At 50.2% G+C, this 19525-nt stretch overlaps 1 protein-coding gene across 2 annotated transcripts; it reads left to right on the top strand.

Annotated features, from left to right (window-relative positions):
- The first annotated feature begins 8880 nt into the window (after positions 1 to 8880).
- LOC123462781 (H-2 class II histocompatibility antigen, I-E beta chain-like) lies at positions 8881 to 18719 on the top strand. 2 transcript variants are annotated; one of them, XM_045156192.1, is made up of 6 exons: positions 8881 to 9041; positions 11265 to 11534; positions 14340 to 14621; positions 16083 to 16193; positions 16575 to 16598; positions 18683 to 18719. In XM_045156192.1, the coding sequence occupies exons 1-6, from the start codon at positions 8948 to 8950 to the stop codon at positions 18694 to 18696; spliced, it is 795 nt and encodes a 264-aa protein (XP_045012127.1). In that variant the 5' UTR covers positions 8881 to 8947; the 3' UTR covers positions 18697 to 18719. The 2 variants fall into 2 exon arrangements, with proteins under 2 accessions (XP_045012127.1, XP_045012125.1); XM_045156190.1 differs by lacking the exon at positions 18683 to 18719 and adding an exon at positions 16884 to 17216.
- The last annotated feature ends 806 nt before the right edge of the window (positions 18720 to 19525 follow it).

Genomic DNA, 19525 nt, shown 5'->3' with positions numbered 1-19525 from the left:
CAGTCTTCCCGGGTGGTCTTCCTTTTCCACAGCCAGGACGTCCAGCATCCTGGCGGCTCCGGCTGCGTCTGGCCACAGCGCGCAGGGGCTTCCCAGCTGCAGCTCGAGAGGACGAAGCTACCCGACCCCAGGGATCTTCATCGTCCAAATCACAAGCCCTTGGTAACCCACGAGAAGGTTCTGTTCCCACCAGCACCCGTGTCAGGCCTTCCTCTGCCTCCATCGCCCACAAACCACACCCACCCGCCCTCTCACGGGGCCTGGCAAGCAGAGGCGAGGGCGAGGGCAATAGTTTCATGTGCTGCAGACAAGACCTCATCCACCAGCTGCTTAGGAAAGAAATGGGCAGCAGTAGAGATTTCATACAACCGCATGCCCAAAAAAGCGACTCACTTCCTCGAGGCCAGGGTCCCAGACAAGGAGGTTTAAGGACTGAGTCTTCAAACCCTGCCTCTGTAGGAAGAAAAAGATGGCTTCATAGATTCCTTCTTTCCTCATTAGTAGCAATACTTTGCACAAGTTTGCAAGGATATTCAGTCTCTTTTTTAAAAAAATAAAAAATTTTGGGGGGCTGCAGAGATGGCTCAGTTGTTAAGGCACTTGCTTTCAAAACCTGAAGGCCTGGGTTTGATTCCCCAGTACCCACATAAAGCCAGCAGCACAAAGTGGCACATTCATGCGTCTGGAGCTCGTTTGCAGCGGGAAGACGCCCCGGTGCCCTGCATATTGGCTTTTTCTCTCGTCGCTCTCTCTTTTTGCAAATAAATAAAGTATTTTCAATCCTTTTTACTGACAACTTCACACATAGATATACACCATGCACCCTGATCATAATCCCTTCCCACCTCCCTCCTTTGTCCTCCTCCCCCATCCAACCTCCACTGAACCCCTTCTTCCTCTTTTCAAGTCCCTGTTAGGTTTTGATGTCGCCTTTTTTCTGCCCTCGATTGTGCAGGCCTCGTGTGTGGACAGCGTCAGTCACTGTGTGGTCATGAATGCAAAGACCACGTCGTGTCTGGAAGACAGCCCCCCAAAGAGCTCCTCCCGTTCCTCTAGCTCTTACATTCTCTCCACCTCCACCACCTCTTCCACTGTGGTCGCTGAGCCGTGGAGGGTGTGACAGAGACGCTCCTCGGTGCTGAACACTCCACTGTCACTTCTCAGAACTTTGATGAGTTTTGAGTCACCCCAGTGGTCACTGCCATCTGAAAACAAAAGCTTCTCTAACCAAAAGTGAGAGTAGCATTAATGAATTATATGTGTGTGTGTGTGTGTGTGTGTATGTATAAAGCAAATATAAATATAAATAATATAAATACATAGAGGGTAGTTTGCTGGGCAGAGCAAACAGATAAGGATAAACTGTTCATCCAAAAGAGCCTGTAAGGGACATTTCAGATCCAAACCTGACTGGTGCGTTACCTTGGTGGGATGGGAGAGCAGCATGGGCCGGCAGAGGCACATCTGGCCTTCTGTGTTCTTGAAACACTTAAAAACTTTGTATATATGTATGTATATGTATATATATATGCACATATATATATATATACATATATATATATACATATATACACACACACATATATATGATGCATATTGACCTTATTCCCCCAATTACCCTCTCTTATCTTCACTCCCACTAAAACCCTTCTTCCCTCCCATTAATCCTCATCTTACCTTTATGCCTTTTTCTCCTACCCACTGAATTAAATTAGGGTTGTTTGCACGGTCATGAGTGTGACATTGTTTACTGGAGAATGGAAAGCGGACCAGTGGCTACACCACTGAAGGTGTTCGGGCTTACACGGGGTTAATAATTTATTTATTTATTTGTAAGCAGAGAGAGGTAGAGAGAAGAAAAGTAGACTCAACGGGTGGGTGCGCCATGGCCTCCAGCCTCTAAAAGATCAACTCCAGATGCATGTACCACCTGTGCATCTGGCTTACGTGGGCTCTAGAACCTGGGCCATTAGGCTTTGCAGGCAAGCACCTTAACTGCTAAGTCATCTCTTCAGCCCTAATTATTTTTTTTCAATTTTCTTTGAGGTAGGGTCTAACTCTAAGCCCAGGCTGACCTTGAACTCAATCTGTGGTCCCAGGCTGGCCTTGAGCTCACAGTGATTCTCCTACCTCTGCCTCCCAAGTCCTGGGATTAAGGGTGTGCACTACCATGACCAGCAGGGGTAATTTTTTTTAACATATTTTATTTATTTATTAGAGAGAGAGAGATAGGAAGAACGGGAGTGCCAGGGCCTCTACCCACTGCAATTGAACTCCAGATGCACATGTCACCATGTGTATCTGACTTTACATGGGTACTGGGAAATCAACCTGGGTCTTTCACAAGCAAGCACCTTAACCTCTAAGCCATCTCTGCACCCCAGGTTGATTATTTTTTATATATATATTTTTTTTTTATTTATTTATTTGAGAGCAACAGACACAGAGAGAAAGACAGAGGGAGAGAGAGAGAGAATGGGCGCGCCAGGGCTTCCAGCCACTGCAAACGAACTCCAGACGCGTGCGCCCCCTTGTGCATCTGGCTAACGTGGGACCTGGGGAACCGAGCCTCGAACCGGGGTCCATAGGCTTCATAGGCGAGTGCTTAACCGCTAAGCCATCTCTCCAGCCCGATTATTTTTATTATTCCATTTCTGATCAGTTCCTAGGAGTCAATATTTACTGAGTCCTAACCTGATGTGCGTGAGGGGCTTGTAGCAATAGACTGACCATGCAGTCTGACAGCCGAGCCCCCGTGGGACAACACTGAGAAGTAAGTGAGAGAAAGTACCTGGCAGAAAATAAAGGTGGTTCACTATTTAATGTTCCTGAGCATGAGCCCACGAGCCAGGGCTGAGTCATAGATCTCCTCCACGGACCCCAGCTGTGCTCCAACAAGAATAGGGAGTCCTAGTAGTAAACTTTGTGCGTGTGTGCGTGTGCGTGCGTGGGTGAGTGTGGAGTCCTAGTAGTAAACTTGTGTGCGTGTGTGCGTGCATGGGTGAGTGTGGAGTCCTAGTAGTAAACTTTGTGCGTGTGTGCGTGTGCATGCGTGGGTGAGTGTGGAGTCCTAGTAGTAAACTTGTGTGCGTGTGTGTGTGCGTGCGTGGGTGAGTGTGGAGTCCTAGTAGTAAACTTGTGTGTGTGTGTGTGTGTGTGCGTGCGTGGGTGAGTGTGCACGGCTACTAGTAGACAGAACTTGCCACACAGGCACGAAAACCAGGCGTCATGTCCAGTCAATCTCCACAACTCCCTCCTCCGATCCTCACGTTTCCCTTTGCTCAGCAGTGCTCCTTCCTCATCCTCCTTCTTGTGCCCTGGTTCTTCCACTGAGGGTCATTCTCAGCCTTTAGCAAGTGAAAACTGCGTCCAACGCAGTGACTTCTCTCTTGACTTCCTAAAGACCTTCTGTCCCTCTGCGTCAGCTGGAGATAAGTGATGCTGCCTCACTCTTCAATCCCATTGGTTACGGAAAAAAGGTATCTGAGAAAGGATGGGGATTTCCACTCAATCTATTTCTCTTTTCTTTCCCAGTGTCTCACCCAGGGAAGAACCAGGCAGAAGGAAGGCTCCATCTCTTTGCGAGCTGCCTCCAGAAGGAAATAGATCCTCATGCTCCTCCCTTATATGACAATGCCCGTTTTCATTGGTTTGTTTGCTTCATTTTATTTTATTTTTATTTTTATTTTTTGGTAATTCTCACGCTAGCCCAGGCTGACTTGGAATTCACTATGTACTCTCAGGCTGGCTTCGAACTCACAGCGATCCTCCTACTTCTGCTTCCACACTGGGCTGACAATGCCGGTTGTAGAACACACTTGGCTTAGAGCTAGCTTAGAGGTTAAGGCACTTGCTTGTGAGGCCTAAGGGCCCAGGTTCGACTCCCTAGCACCCACGTAAGCCACATGCACAAGGTGGCACATGTATCTGGAGTTCATTTGCAGTGGCTAGAGGTCCTGGCACACCCATTCTCTCTATCTATCTCTTTCTGTCTCTCTCTCACACTCAAAAAAATAGATAAATAACTTTTTTCTTCTTTAAAAAATATTAATTTGTTTAATTAATTTGTAAGCAGACAGCAGTAGAAGAGACAGAGAGAATGAGAATTGTCATGCCAGGGCCTCCAGCCAATGCAAACGAATGCCAGACGTATGTGCCACCTTGTACATCTGGCTTACATGGGTACTGGGGAATCTTCACCAACATATGCCTTAACCCCTACGCCATCTCCCCGGCCCAAATAACTTTTTAAAGGCTAAAGCCGATTGTGGAGGTGCACGCCTTTAATCCCAGCACTCCAGAGGTAGAGGTAGAAGGATCACCATGAGTTTGAAGCCACCCTGCGACTACATAGTGAATTCCAGGTTAGCCTGAGCTTATGAGACACTACCTCAAAAAATAAAAAAAAAAAAGGAAAAATGCTTAAAAATATACACTTGGAATCCAAAAGGGAAATGGTCCCCGTGTACATTTCTGTTGTTGCCACAACCTGTGACCAAACAATCTTTTGTAGCAAACCTTGGACAGCTGAGTTTTACTGGTTACTACTTTTCTACTATTCCCTGTTTTCTAGGAGATGTAACACCTGTCAAATTTTCAGCTTTACGGTGGAGTTCGCTGCAACCACACGCTCAGAGGAGAACATTGAGCTCCACCTCGACAGGGTTCGCTCTCCCGGCTCCTCCATCGCGCCGCCTTGTCCGCGGGCCCTGAGCCCTGTTCCTGTTCCCCAGCTATCTCTCACCAAGCTGAAGCCTCTCCTCCCATTCCGACTCTCACTTCCTCTGCAGCTCAGCTGCACAAGCCCCTGTCTTGAGAGAGGGTCTCAGTCGGTGGAAATGCACTATGGAGCCCAGGCTGGTCTTGGACTCAGAGCACTTACTGGAATGACAGACATGGGTCACCATGTCTAGTTCAAATTCTTCCTACTTAAAGTAATTGTCGGGTTCTACTAAGTTTTAATCACCTATTTTCTTTTAAAAATTAGTGGATCCAGGCAGGGGATGCAGCACAGTGGTAGAGCAATGGTCTGACATGCACAGGGCCCTAGCGTCAAGCATGAGGCCCTAGGATCAAGCACCAATCCAGAAATAAAAACCAAAACACTACTGAAACCAATCTGTATTAATCAATATGAAAGGACCATAAATCACATATCTATTTTCTTATTTAGATAAAGAGAAGGCAATAAACTGGTTACATAATAGCTGAAATTCTTAAGGCACTGTTTGCAAAGAGGATAAGTGATCTAAAAAATTCATCATAGTTTCAGAATGCAGATCATTGAGTACATAGACTGAACACAAAAACACAGATAGTTATTTTCTCCAAGGAGTATTAAAAGGGTACTGAGTGACTCCGTCTTACAGTCCTGTGGTCATAACTATGAATATTTGTATAGAAGCTGGGAAACCCACTCACTGGAAAGAGCACTTGCTCGGCAAGCATGAGGGCCGCTGTACCCACAATTTGATCCCTAGTACCTATACAAACAGCTGGACATGGCCACACTGGCCTGTAACTCCAGTCCTGTGGGGAGGACACGGGAGGATCACTGGGGCATGCTGGTCAGCCAGTCTGGCCAGGACTGGCAGCTCCAGCTCAGCGAGACCCTGCCTCAAGGAAGCATATGGAGGAGCAATGGAGGAGGACAGCTGACAGTCTCCTCTGTTCTCTGAACAAGGTCCAGACCACAGGGTCACTGGACAGTGAGCTGGTGGGACACAGAAATCACATTTTGAAAAGTCAACTCCCCACCCGAGGCTGGTGGCACAAAGCTAACCAGTCCAGAGGCTCAAGGCAAACCTGAGTTATAAAGTCAGTTCAAGACCAGCTTGGGGCAACTCAGTAAGACATTGCCTCGAAGTAAAAAAGTGGGCTGGGGGCTGGAAAGATGGCTTAGCGGTTAAAAGCCACTTGCCTACAAAGCCTAGGGACCATGTTTGATCTCTTTCCAGACCCACATAAGCCAGATGCACAGTGAGGCAAGCACAAGGTCACACATGACCACTAGGTGGGGCAAGTGCCTGATGTGCCAATTCTCTCCACCCTCCTCTCTCTTACACTAAAAATAAATAAATAAATAAATAAATAAATAAATAAATAAATAAATAAATAAATAATAAACTAGTGGGCTGGGAGTGTAGACGGATGGTAGAGTGTTTGCCCAGACATGTACTTAAAATTACCCAGTTTTCCCAATATTGGCGTTGAATTAAAGAGGTTGGCTTGAGTCAGAATGCAGGAGAAAGACAACTACAGCTCTTGCTATGTAGCACAGTAGTTGTGTGTCCACTTGTGAGGAGAGGCGTGTCAGTCGTGGGGGTAATCAGCTGCTTTGTACTTGAACGTGAGGCCCTTTATATAGCAGAGAATTCATGACCAGACTGAAAACCTAGTCAGAAGCTTATGTCTGGGACAATCACAGGCCCTGGAGGGAAATATGCTCCTGTTGTTTGGTACCTGGGTATATTATGCCCTCTAAATACTTAGGTTAATGCCTGTATATTAAGGCTGTCCTTGCTGTGGTTTAGAGAAATTTCTCTTTTTGGATGGTGCTGACTGCTGAGATGACTCAAAACTCGTCAACGTGCTGAGAAGAAGGAACAGTCCAGTGTTTAGCCCTTAATGAGACGTCGCTGTCACCCTCTCTAATGGCTTGGGGAGGTGTCAGGAAGAATGTAAGACCCAAGGGATGGGAAGGAGTGCTTTGGAAGAGCTGTCTCTCAGACACAAAGGGGTCATTGTACTTATGATCTCACAACAGCCACCATCACCTGCACAAGAGCTGCCTGACATTGGGCCCTTCGTCAGGTTGTCCTCCATCAGGCATGATGGAGGAGGGCAAAAACAAAATACATCAATAGAGAAGAGGGAATAGCAGGAAAAAAGAGAGGGTTCAGTGGAGGGGCACTGAAAGAGGGGAGACCAAATTGAGTAGTGGTAGCAGAGTATGTAAAAGTTTCCATGAAGTTTTATTTTTTTCCTTTTTTTGTTTTTTATTTGAGGTAGGTTCTCTCTGTAGCTCAGAGTGACCTGGATTTCACTATGTAGTCTCACGGTAAACTTGGACTCATGGCGATCCTCCTACCTCTGCCTCCCAAGTACTGGGATTAAAGATGTGTGCCACCATGCCCTCCTGAAGGTTTCTTAAAAAATATTTTTTAAATTTTCTTTTGTTTGAGAGAGACAGATAGGAGTGGGAAATGGGCAGGCCAGGATCTCCTGCCATTGCAAACAAACTCCACATGCATGCAGCACCTTGTGCATAATCCTTGGGAATTGAACCTGGGTCCTTAGGCTTTGAAGGCAAATGCCTTACCTGCTAAGCCATCTCTCCAGCCACAGAAGTTTTTTTAAATTTTTTAATTAAAAAAATACTGGGATGGAGGGATGGCTTAGCAGGTAAGGCATTTGCCTGCAAAACGAAAGTTCCAAGGTTTAATTCCCCAGGACCAAAGGAAGCCAGATGCACAATGTGGCACATGTGTCTGGAGTTTGTTTACAGCAGCTGAAGGCTCTGGAATGCCCAATCTCCCTATCTTCCTCCCTCCCACCTTTAATCAATAAAAAAATATATATATGAAATAAAAATTTAAAAAATATTAAGTTGACAGGTCTGTGAGATTTCTAGCTCTGTCTGAGGACCCTGTGGCAAGCATCAGGTTTTACAGCAGTGTGAGGTTAAAGAATCCAAGAACGGCACTTGGAAGTGGAGGAGTCCTTTCCACACCTGAAGCCACAGACATGGACAGAATGCCCGGGTTATCCTCCAAGTCCAGAGCTGGAGGGCAATCCCTACCCAGGGCAATGCCCATATCCTGCAATCCTGAACTTCTGCACACAGGTGTTCTATCTGGCACCTATCGGGTCGCAGCACCTCCTCTCACTCTGATGCCAGCCTCCCAGCTTTCTGTGGCTGCTTCTGAGGGTGGACTTTGGATAAGCACCAGGACACTTGGCTCCCTGTCACTAAAGTCAGCAACAATATCAGGAGACAAACTTGAATCCCCGTGTGATTCAGGATGCATTACTAACTCTCACTTTCCCTTAGCTTGTCAGAGATTTCCCTGCCAGTGAACCTGTCCACATCACACTCTCCAGTCAACAGCCTGGACGCTGTCCTGTCATCTGTCACCAGAGAAGCTGCTCTTGGAATTGTCACCAGCCTCACAGTTTTAACAGTGCTGGGATACGTGAACGACAGCAGTAAGTTCATTAGAAATAAGGGAGGGTAAAAAAAAAAATTGCTCAAATCTGCAGCATTCGGTTTTAACTGATGCTATAAAGAGCCGGTGGAAGGTCTCCTGACTCGTCATCATCTTTTAATCCTAAACACCTTAAAAAAGTCAGTTGTCCATAAAGCTGTGTCTTGGAAACACTTACAGACCCAACCTTGTGAGTGAGTCTCTGACCAGTGGAGAAGTGGCTCGTCATGGTGGCCCAATAAAGTGTTTCAGATGTTGCAAAATTAAACATTAAAAAAACCCTTAATTATTTATTTGCGAAAGAGGGGAGAGGAAGGATGTGGTGCACCAGGGACTCTTGCCACTGCTACCAACTCCAGAGGTCACCATCTTGTGCATCTGACTCTACGTGGGTCCTGGGGAATCAAGACCAGGCGGTAAGGCTTTGCAAGCAAGGGCCTTTAGCCACTGAGACATCTCCCCAGTCCCAAGATGGAACAATTAAATGACTAAATAAAAACGATGATGCTCAAGAAGGAAATAGCTTTCAGAAGAGGCCCTCCACACAGACTCTCTAGCCAGCAACTGATGATGCTGCACAGCTCGGATGCTGATTGGTTCTTGTTGCTGTGCTCACCAAACCCAGCCCCAAAGTAGTGAGTAACTTGTTCTTTTTCATTTGGGACTTGGGTAGGGAGAGGATATAGTTCCCGCTGTTTGACACTTCTCTGTTCCTCTGGCCCGGGACTGTCCTCTCCACGATGGTGTGGCTCTCCAGAGACCCCAGCGTGGCGGCTCTGATGGTGACAATGATGGTGCTGAGCCCGCGGCTGGCTTTGGCCAGGGACTCCAGAGGTAAGCGCTCCCCTGAGGCCCTGAGCCCAGGTGGGGGGGGAAGGAAGGGTGGAGGTAAGTCCCCTCGTTGTGCAGACAAGTCCCATAAAACTTGTGATATTTCTTCAGTGACCACCACCTTTATTTCCCCCCAAATAGAAGCCTGGATGCCTGTCCTCCCTTAGGCCCCCCTCCCCGCCCCCAGGGGTCTCCTTTCTTTTCACATTTTCTCCAGTAAATTCTCTAGGCTTACCTCAAACTCTCTCAGGGACTCAGGCGGAATTATAACTAATGTTAAGCAATTTGTTCATTACCATTCTTGCCTTCATTATGTTGAGCAATGCCAGACAAAAAGGTGTCTCGTTTATTTATTGCCTCCGAGGTAGGGTCTTGCTTTGGTCCAGGCTGAGCTGCAATTCATTCTATAGTCTCATGCTGGACTTGAACTCACAGCAATCCTCCTACCTCTGCCTCCTGAGTGCTGGGATTAAAGTCATGTGTCACCGCCCAGAACAGGTTTCTCTTTTAAAAGTTTACACATATATTCCTATTCTATTTTTCATGTGTATTCCTATTCCATTTTGTATGTGTAGGTCTGTTTTTAAATGTTTTATTTATTTATTTGAGATAAAGATAGAATGAAAGTGGCGGGAGAGAGAGAGTTAGAGTGGGCGCGCCAGGGCCTCCAGCCACTGCAAACGAACTCCAGACGCATGCACCACCTTGTGCATCTGGCTTACGTGGGTCCTGGGTTCTAGAACCTGGGTCCTCTGGCTTTGCAGGCAAGTGCTTTAACCGCTCACCCATCTCTCCTGGCCTGTTATTTTAAGTCAAAGAGCCAAATAATCAACTAATGGAAAGGTTTCTGTGCACTGTTACAGAGTGAGATGGGTCTGAAGGGTCTTGCAGGGGAAACCTCATGTGTGTGCTCACCCGGGTCTGTGTGGCTGCTGCCTCTGCGGTTTGTGAGATGTTCCAGACATTGCCTGTCTGCCTGAAGTCCAAAGATTTTGAAGCCCATATATATCCCCAGGAGGCGTCATCTGCTGGGTGATGTGTAGGGCTCATCTTTCTCCTGTGGGGAGCACGCTGAGGTGGTGGCAGAGAGCCTCTGAATTCGAAGTGTTCTTATAGAGTGAATTCCAGGTCAGCCTGGGCTAGAGTGAGACCCTACCTTAAAGAAAAGTCCTAAAATCATTCATTGCACTGTAATGAGTGATGTTTTAAAACATACAGACTCATAATTCCATTCCCGAAACTCTCAGGTGTGAAGGCTTTTGGAATTGAGGATTAGAAAACATTTTTTGAAACTTATTTTTCTAACTCCCAGTTAGTTACAGAACATCTTCAGCGAGATAAAAATCATATTCTGCAATTAAGTATGGCATTGTTTTATCTCAACCTGTGGGTTCCTCTGAGGGAGGGAAACACAATCAAGAGTATTCTAGAGGTTTCCATCATCACAAAATCACAAACTAAGTATTGAAGTAAATATAAAATAAAATTTAGTACATTTTCTTTAGGAAAAAATAAAATCAGTAGAGGCCACGACTTGCACCCAGGGCAAGCTGACCTAATGATAGCTGACCGCACCTGTCAGCACTGATGGCTGAGAGCAGACTATGGCCCTTCACTATTGTCCTCAGCCCGCTGAGATGACGCTTCCTGACTTCGTGGGTGACACCCACGTGGACAGAGCAGCTCTATGGCTGTCCGGGAGGCCTCTTCGCTTGTCCCCGCGGTGACCCCGGGAGGGCCGGGTCCCTGGTGGCGGGGTCACAGGGCGCCCTGTCCCGCCGGCCTGTCTGCGGACAGAGAAGACCATGCGCTGGGTGCTCATCTTTGGGGAGACCCGAGGACGGCGCCGCCACCCGTGCCTCTGGCTGGCCTGAGATTTGCCCGTTTTATTCGCGTCCTTTCCGCTGTGGACGAGGGTCAGCGTAGCGACACCGGCTCTGCTCTGGGAGTGGGGAACGGGAGGTGAACCCCAGTGACCTCCCCGCCCACTGCAGAAATGGGGGAGGGGGCGGCCAAGGGGAGAAGACTCTCTCGACTTTTGAGGACAGTGCGGTCCCTGTCCTGGTCAGTGGACTGCCCTGCGTGTCCTCCGCGGGCTGGGCGCGAGGGCGTCCGTGGAGTCTGGCTCCAGGGGTTCGCCTCCCAGGCCGGACTCGGGGCCTCGGGGGCGTCGTCCTCAGGATGAAGGAAGAGGCGAGGAAAGGACCTGTCGGCCTCTGTCCACAGCGACGTTCTTCGAACAACTTAAATGTGAGTGCCACTTCTACAACGGGACGCAGCGGGTGCGCTACGTGGAGAGATACATCTACAACGGGGAGGAGAACGCGCGCTTCGACAGCGACGTGGGCGAGTACCGCGCCGTGGACGAGCTGGGCCGGCCCGACGCCCCCTACTGGAACGGCCAGAAGGACATCCTGGAGGATGCGCGGGCCGCGGTGGACGCCTACTGCAGACACAACTACGAGGTCTTCAGGAGCTTCGCTGTGCAGAGGAGAGGTGAGAAGACGGGGCGAGCGGCCGGTGTCCAGGTCTGCGGTCACAAGGCCCGTGTCCCCCAGTGACAGCGACCCCGGAGGGCCGACAGTGAGGGAGGGTGGGAGCAGAGAGGAGGTTTGGGTGGACAGGGAGGGTCTTGGGGGTGGGCTGAGGTGGGAGGACGGGAGGAGGGACGCTGAGAGTGGGGCGACGGCCGAGGATGGAGGTGGGGAGGTCAGCGGTCGCGGCAGGGGGAGAGGGCTGGTCACAGCCTGTCCCTGGAACCGTCCTCTTGCCGTGCTTGGTTGTTTGTCTGTGACGCCGTCCACTGAGCAATCTAGCCTGGTACCTGGTAGTGAGTGACTGGGGGCAACTCTGAGGCGAATTGTTAGTTTTTAGTCCCTTTTGTCTGACTTGGTATATGTATTGTGACCAAATTAAAATGGTGGCCCACGTCTTTAACCCCATCTCTCAGGAGGCAGAGGTAGGCGGATCACTGAGTTTAAAGCAAGCCTGGACCAGACAGATGGCTTAGCAGCTAAGGTGCTTGCCTGTGAAGCCTAAGGATCCAGGTTTGATTCCCTAGTACCCACATAAGCCAGACGTACAAGATGGAGCACGCATCCGGAGCTCCTTTGCAGCAGCTAGAGGCCCTGGCACACCCATTCTCTCACACACTCTCTCTGTGTTTGCAAATAAATAAATAATTTTTTTTTTTAGCTGGGCATGGTGGCGCACGCTTTTAATCCCAGCACTCTGGAGGCAGAGGTACGAGGAGCACTGTGAGTTCGAGGCCACCCTGAGACTACGTAGTGAATTTCAGGTCAGCCTGAGCTCGACTGAAACCTACCTCGGAAAACAAAAAAGAAAACAATAAGAAAATATTTATTTATTTATTGACAGAGCAAGAGTGACAGAGACAGTGAGTAGGAGCAAACCAGGGCCTCCTGCCGCTGTAAAGGAACATCCGGTCCTGCAGCGCTCTGTGCATTTCATTTTCATGGGGACTGGGAACTTGAACCTGGGCTGTCAGGCTTTGCCAGCAAGCACCTGTAACGGCTGAACCATTTCTTCCACCCCAATTCAAACACTTGAACATTGATCGGGTGAAGACTATCATTGTTCCAATTATTGATTGCATATCATCTCATGAGTTCCACTCTTTCATTTGTCTCAGAAGCGTGTGTGTGTGTGTGTGTGTGTGCATGTGTGTGTGTGAGTGTGTGTATTTCATAGGACAACTTTGGGTGTCTTCCTCAGGGACTCTGTCTACCTCCTCCAGGGAGTCCCAGCGATGCCCCCGTCTGCTCCCCAGCACTGGGTGACAGGCACAAGTCACCACACCCAGCATTTCTTGTGGAGTCTGGGGACCGCACTCAGGTCCTCGCCCTGGCAAGGCAAACACTTCACCTACTGAGCATCTCCTCTGCTTCTTACTGGTTTTTATTTTTAGTTTTTCATGTTTATTTTTTGAGGCAAGCCCAGATAGTCTGGACACTTATTTTTTTTATTGATTTTTATTTATTTATTACTGTTAATGTCTTGATTTTTCTTTTTGAGTAGGGTCTCACTCTGGCCCAGGCTGACCAGGAATTAACTATGTAATCTCAGGGTGGCCTCAAGCTTATGGCGATCCTCCTACCTCTGCCTCCAAGTGCTGGGATTAAAGGCATGCTCCAGCATGTCTGGCTTTTATTTGATTTTTTTTTTTTTTGAGAGAGAGAATGAATTGGCGCACCAGGGCCTCCAGCCACCAGTCCAACTCCAGACGCGTGCGTTACCTTGTGTGCATGGGTGACCTTGTGCGCTTGCCTCACATTGTGCCTCTGGCTTATGTGACCTAGAGAGTCCAACATGAGTTTTCACGCTTTGCAGGCCAGTACTTTAACCACCAAGCCGTCTCTCCAGCCCCCTGTTTTGTTCTGTTTTTTAAATGTGATTTTATGGGTTCTCTGTGCAGTAAATAACATTGTTAACATTCACTCATATTTGATTCAGCATTTTCTTTTTTTTTTTTTTTTTGAGGTAGGGTCTCACTCTAGCTCAGGCTGACTTGGAATTTCCTATGTACTTTCAGGGTGGCCTTGAACTCACAGAGATGCTCCTACCTCTGTCTCCCAATTGCTGGGATTACAGGCATGTGCCACCACGCCCGGCTCGCACTCAGCATTTTCTTAAGGTTGTGGTTTATATTTTGCTTCCATGTGAACAATTTAAGCACTTTATTTAATATAATATGTTGCAAAGTTGTAAGTAGTGATTTACTGTCAATCTTTAAATCCTGTGGTGATATTGTGAAAATCACTCACATTAAGAGAATGACATAGTATGCAAATGTAATGAAATAAAGAATAATAGAAAATTTAATCTATATAGAGTTTTGGCCAAAATGGAACAACTTGTTCAGTCTGTCCTGCTGTTTCCTGCACACATACAAAAGTGTTGGAATTTACAGAAAATAGACAGGTGTGGTGGCGCAGGCCTTGAATCCCAGCACTAGGGAGGCAGAGGTGGGAAGTTCACTGCGAGTTCAAGGGCAGCCTGAGAGAATTCCAGGTCAGCCCTAGCCAGAGTGAGACCCTACCTCGAATCCCCCCGCCCCCCCCCAAAAATCCGTGTGCCTCAGTTGCCATTCCCCTGAGTAAAGGACGTGGACATGTCCTCCAGGGACCGCCAGTGAAAACCACTTTGGAAAGCAGACCCTGGACCCTAGGGGACTTCGCGTTCAACCGGAGGCCTGCACACTGCAGCCTGGGCTTGATGGCACACAAGGGCACGGGGAGGATGGCTCTGCCCCTGACTTCCTGCTCCGCCTGTCGTTCCCAGTGCAGCCCAGGGTGACAGTGCACCCTGCCAAGACCCAGCCCCTGCAGCACCACAACCTGCTGGTCTGCTCCGTGGACGGGTTCTACCCCGGTGCCATTGAAGTCAGCTGGTTCCTGAACGGCCACGAGGAGACGGCCGGGGTGGTGTCCACAGGCCTGATCCGGAACGGAGACTGGACCTTCCAGACGCTGGTGATGCTGGAGACGGTGCCTCGGAGAGGAGAGGTTTACACCTGCCGGGTGCAGCACCCGAGCCTGCCGAGCCCCGTGTCCGTGGAGTGGAGTGAGTACGCCTGGCCGTGCCCACCGGGAGCGGCCAGCTCCCGTCCACCTGTGTCCAGCTCCCCTCCACCTGTGTCTAGCTCAACTCCACCTGTGTCCAGCTCTCCTACACCTGTGTCCTGCTCTCCTCCACCCTGTGTCCTGCTCCCCTCCACCCTGTGTCCGCTCTCCTCCACCTGTGTCCAGCTCTCCTCCACCCTGTGTCCAGCTCTCCTCCACCTGTGTCCAGCTCTCCTCCACCTGTGTCCTGCTCTCCTCCACCTGTGTCCAGCTCTCCTCCACCCTGGGTCCAGCTCTCCTCCACCCTGTGTCCAGCTCTCCTCCACCCTGTGTCCAGCTCTCCTCCACCCTGTGTCAGCTCTCCTCCACCTGTGTCCAGCTCTCCTCCACCTGTGTCCTGCTCTCCTCCACCCTGTGTCCAGCTCTCCTCCACCTGTGTCCAGCTCTCCTCCACCCTGTGTCCAGCTCTCCTCCACCTCTGTCCTGCTCTCCTCCACCCTGTGTCCAGCTCTCCTCCACCTGTGTCCAGCTCTCCTCCACCTGTGTCCAGCTCTCCTCCACCTGTGTCCAGCTCTCCTCCACCTGTGTCCAGCTCTCCTCCACCTGTGTCCAGCTCTCCTCCACCCTGTGTCCAGCTCTCCTCCACCTCTGTCCTGCTCTCCTCCACCCTGTGTCCAGCTCTCCTCCACCCTGTGTCCAGCTCTCCTCCACCTGTGTCCAGCTCTCCTCCACCTGTGTCCAGCTCTCCTCCACCTGTGTCCAGCTCTCCTCCACCCTGAGTCCAGCTCTCCTCCACCCTGTGTCCTGCTCTACTCCACCTGTGTTCAGCTCTCCTCCACCTGTGTCCAGCTCTCCTCCACCTGTGTCCAGCTGTCCTCCACCTGTGTCCTGCTGTCCTCCACCTGTGTTCAGCTCTCCCCCACCTGTGTCCAGCTCTCCCCCACCCTGTGTCCAGCTCTCCTCTCCCCTTTGTCCAGCTCTCCTCTCCCCTTTGTCCTTCCTCTGCGGGCCCCTGCCTCTCTCTGTGACCCCTACGTACACTCTGGCACCTGGGCAACAATGATGTCTACCTGACACTTTGGACTGACCCAGGACGGTGGCCCTCTGACCAGGGCAGCTCGTCCCCAGGCTCTGGCTGTGGCCTCAGGCCGGCACTGGACTGTTGGGCAGTGGGAGCCAAGGGCAGTGTGGTCCATCCTGACTCCATGGGCCGGCGCCTGCCCCTCCTCAGTCCTGTCCTCCTCCAAGCTCTGCTACCACCCGACTGCCACAGTCCTCAAATGTCCCATGATGCTTCATGTCACACGTACGGGACGCCAGGCTGGGGCCAAACCCACGATTCTAAGTCTCTTTTGAGATGTGCCCAGTCCTCAGTCCTCTCCATGCTATTCCTCCCCGGATCCGCAGGTCTCAGTGGGAATTAGGTTTGGGGTGAAGTCGCTAAGCCTGGCTTCCTCCCCAGGGGCACAGTCGGGGTCTGCGCAGAGCAAGATGCTGAGTGGAGTCGGGGGCATCGTGCTGGGCCTGCTCTTCCTCGGGGCGGGGCTCTTCATCCACTGCAGGAGCCCAAAAGGTGAGAAGCCCCGCTGGGGGGTCACGTGGTTCCCCAGACCTTTCTGAGGGGGAAGGGCTATGGCTGTGCTGCAGTTAGTTCTCAGGTGTCAGCGTGAAGTCCTCAGGTCACCTCAGATCTCAGGGCCTTCTGGAGCCAACAGCCCACAGTTGCTAGTTTGGGTCCCCAGGGTGAGGGCAGGCTCAGGAGATGGGGGTTTGAGGACTCGGGGTGAAGGCAGGAAGAGCCACTGCTCACTGCTTCCTGGTCACCAGCTCTCAGTCTGCGCTCCCCTAGCTACCAGCTGGTGTGGGTGGTGGTCAGGTGACAGGTCAGCAGCTGGGCATCGTGTCTGGAGACAACCTGCCCCGTGTACTTAAGCATGTCTTCTCTCTTTCCCAGGACATCCTGGAGTTCCGCCCACAGGTAACGTCTTCAGTCCTCTCAGAGACAGGTGTGCTCTCCCGCGACAAGGGGGAGAGGGGACCAGACACTAGGAGAAAAATGGGGGAGATGTGGGCCCACAGGTCTGAGCGGGCAGTTTGTCCTGAGCTTGCTCTCTGCACCTGGTGATGACTGTGCTGTGACAGGGGGTGGCTGGACGACTTGAGCAGTTCCTCTTCTTACTGCCATGACACCAGAGCGGCCCTCAGATGGTTCTAGAGGCCATTTACAGTTGGGCCTGCAGTCACCACGGTCCCTGTGTCCTAGGACTCCTGAGTTGAGGAGACGGTGACGACGCTGAAGGAAGGACTGTGTCCTGGACGTCCACGCCATGGAAGCCCTTCCTGCTGGGCCGTTCTTCCACTGGGACAGCGCCTTCCCGTGCCTGGCTCCCTCCTGGCTCTGGCCTCACCGACGCTGGGCTCCCTGGCGGATGCTCAGCCCCAACCTCAACCTGGAAGCCGCAGTGCAGGCTGCAGCCCTTTCTCTTCAAAATGCCCAGGTCCCTTTCTGTTCAACCCTTTCTTCCTTCTCCTCTTCTGAGCTCTTCCTGTGCCCCAGTCTTTTTATGCTTTCATAATAAACAAGGAAATAAAATCACCTGTTTCATGCAGTTTGAAGGACAAGAAACATTACAGAGAAAGAAGAGGGATTATATCATAAGATAACAGTGCTTGTTATCTACGGTTAAGTACGTGAGGTTGCGCATACCAGCGTCCTCCGGGCACCATGTGTGCCTGCTCGGTCACCGGGCTCCTTCGATAGGGCTCCCTGCATGCCCGCTTACACGGAACAGCCAGTCTGCCCTTGTGTCTGGCTGGAATCCCCCTGCATCAGCTCTGTTGCCGCCGTGCTCCTCTGAGCCTCTGATCGCAGAGACTTAACAGGTCAGCAGCAGGACGTGCAGTGAGCTCCAGGGGAAATTCCAGGAAAGGGAAGGTGCAGGAACATTGATGCCGGAGCAGCGAGCAGCGAGCTTGAGCTTGACCATGTCAAGATGGCCCTGTGACATCACCCAGATAACACACGGGCACGCAGAGCACCTGTCCAGCGCTGGCCACGATGCCCATCCCAGAGCAGCTGACCCCAGACGCTTTCTGCTCCGCACCCATGTCTGTGCCCAGTGTGCCCTCGGCCTCCCCTCCTCCCCCGCTGCTCCTGTCCTAGTGACCCCAGAGCAGCTGACCCCAGATGCATTCTGCTCCGCACCCATGTCTGTGCCCAGTGTGCCCTCGGCCTCCCCTCCTCCCCCGCTGCTCCTGTCCTAGTGACCCCAGAGCAGCTGACCCCAGATGCATTCTGCTCCGCACCCATGTCTGTGCCCAGTGTGCCCTCGGCCTCCCCTCCTCCCCCGCTGCTCCTGTCCTAGTGACACTTCCGTGCAGCCACACACCAGCACTGGCACGTCTTGCCTAGTGTCTGTCTGTCTGTCCACTGACCCCAGTCTTCCCTCAGTCACCACCTTGAGTATCTGGTCTCTCAGTCAGAGGGACGCTCAGCGCTGCTTCCTGCTCGAACCCACCACCGTGGGCCACGGTGCATCGCCATGTATTCCATGTAAAGCCAAGCCTGTGCTCATGTTAAGACTTTCTAACCAAAAACGGCAGCTTCTGGGTCGTTGAGAGACTGTCGCAAGACTCGAAGGGAAGAGAAACAGAGGACGCCTGCTTCTGTCCTCCAACCTCCATGCACATGCTCTGGGGCACACATATGTGCTCATATTACATATTACACAGGAGAACATTATCTACACACGCACCACACCACACATAAACACACAAAAAATAATTTGATAACTATATTTTTCTGACATTCTATCTTTTTATCCTCCAAAGAGCCAACTGGATATTGCAATAGAATATTCAACTTTAAACAAAGTAGTTATTCTTGGGGGATTTTTGTGGGTTTTTTTTTTTTTTTTTGTTTTGTTTTGTTTTTAGGCAGGGTTTCACTCTAGGATTTGAGAAGTTCCTCTTCTTACTGCCATGATACCAGGACAGGCCCTTAGATGGTTCTAGAAGCTATTTACAGTCGGGCCTGGAGTCACCACGGTCCCTGTGTCCTAGGACTCCTGAGCTGAAGGTGACGACGCTGAAGGAAGGCTCTGTTCATCCCTTTCTTCCTTCTCCTCTGAGCTCTGCCTGCGCCCCAGTCTTTTTACATTTTCATAATAAACAAGAAAATAAAATCACCTGCTTCATGCAGTTTGAAGGACAAGAAACATTACAGAGGAAGGATGGATCATATCCTAAGACAACAGCGTACTCCTTTATGTATGTTAAGTATGTGAGCTAATGCATTTCTCAAATATATTGATCTTTACTTGTCAATTGAAGTATTTTTTATGAATTGGATTACATTTACAGATAATATAAAAGTCAAAATATACTTGAAGCAATTTAAGCAAACTTAACAAAAAGATTTGTGATTGGAGACAAGTTAGAATAGAAAGTTAATTTTTTTAAATTTATCTTTATTTGCAAGCAGAGAGAGAAGAGAGAGAGAGACTGCATGTTGCAGGGCCTCCAACTATTGCAAACGAACTCCAGATGCATGTGCCACTTTGTGCATCTGGCTTTACATGGGTACTGGGGAATTGAACCTGGGTCGTCAGGTTTTGCAGGCAAGCACCTTGATCACTGAACCATCTTTCCAGCCCCAGGAAAGTAAATTAAATTTTGTTTTGGCCCCATCATTGTGCGACTGTAACTGAAGATCACATGTGGATTTAAGTTCCAGACTTCATTTAGATGATAGCACAAAGCACTTGCATGTGGTTTGGTTGAGAAGTTGGGAGATCCACTCCTTTCCCATCCGATGCACCCGCTTCCGGTGCAGTTCAGATGATGCGTAAACAAGAAGGTTGTTTTCCTTTACTGCCAGAAACAATGAATTCTGAAACCTTTATA

This window comes from Jaculus jaculus, chromosome 8 (assembly GCF_020740685.1).
Source record: "Jaculus jaculus isolate mJacJac1 chromosome 8, mJacJac1.mat.Y.cur, whole genome shotgun sequence".
NCBI lineage: Eukaryota > Metazoa > Chordata > Mammalia > Rodentia > Dipodidae > Jaculus > Jaculus jaculus.
The sequence above is the reverse complement of the archived record's forward strand: the minus strand, read 5'-3'. Positions and strand labels throughout refer to the sequence as shown.

Excerpts from the sequence above, each read along its gene's own strand:
- LOC123462781 (XM_045156192.1), top strand. The coding sequence starts at position 8,948 with ATGGTGTGGCTCTCCAGAGACCCCAGCGTGGCGGCTCTGATGGTGACA. Across the intron at positions 9,042-11,264 it reads TTTGGCCAGGGACTCCAGAG|CGACGTTCTTCGAACAACTT; the intron begins GTAAGCGCTCCC and ends CTCTGTCCACAG. Across the intron at positions 16,194-16,574 it reads CCACTGCAGGAGCCCAAAAG|GACATCCTGGAGTTCCGCCC; the intron begins GTGAGAAGCCCC and ends TCTCTTTCCCAG.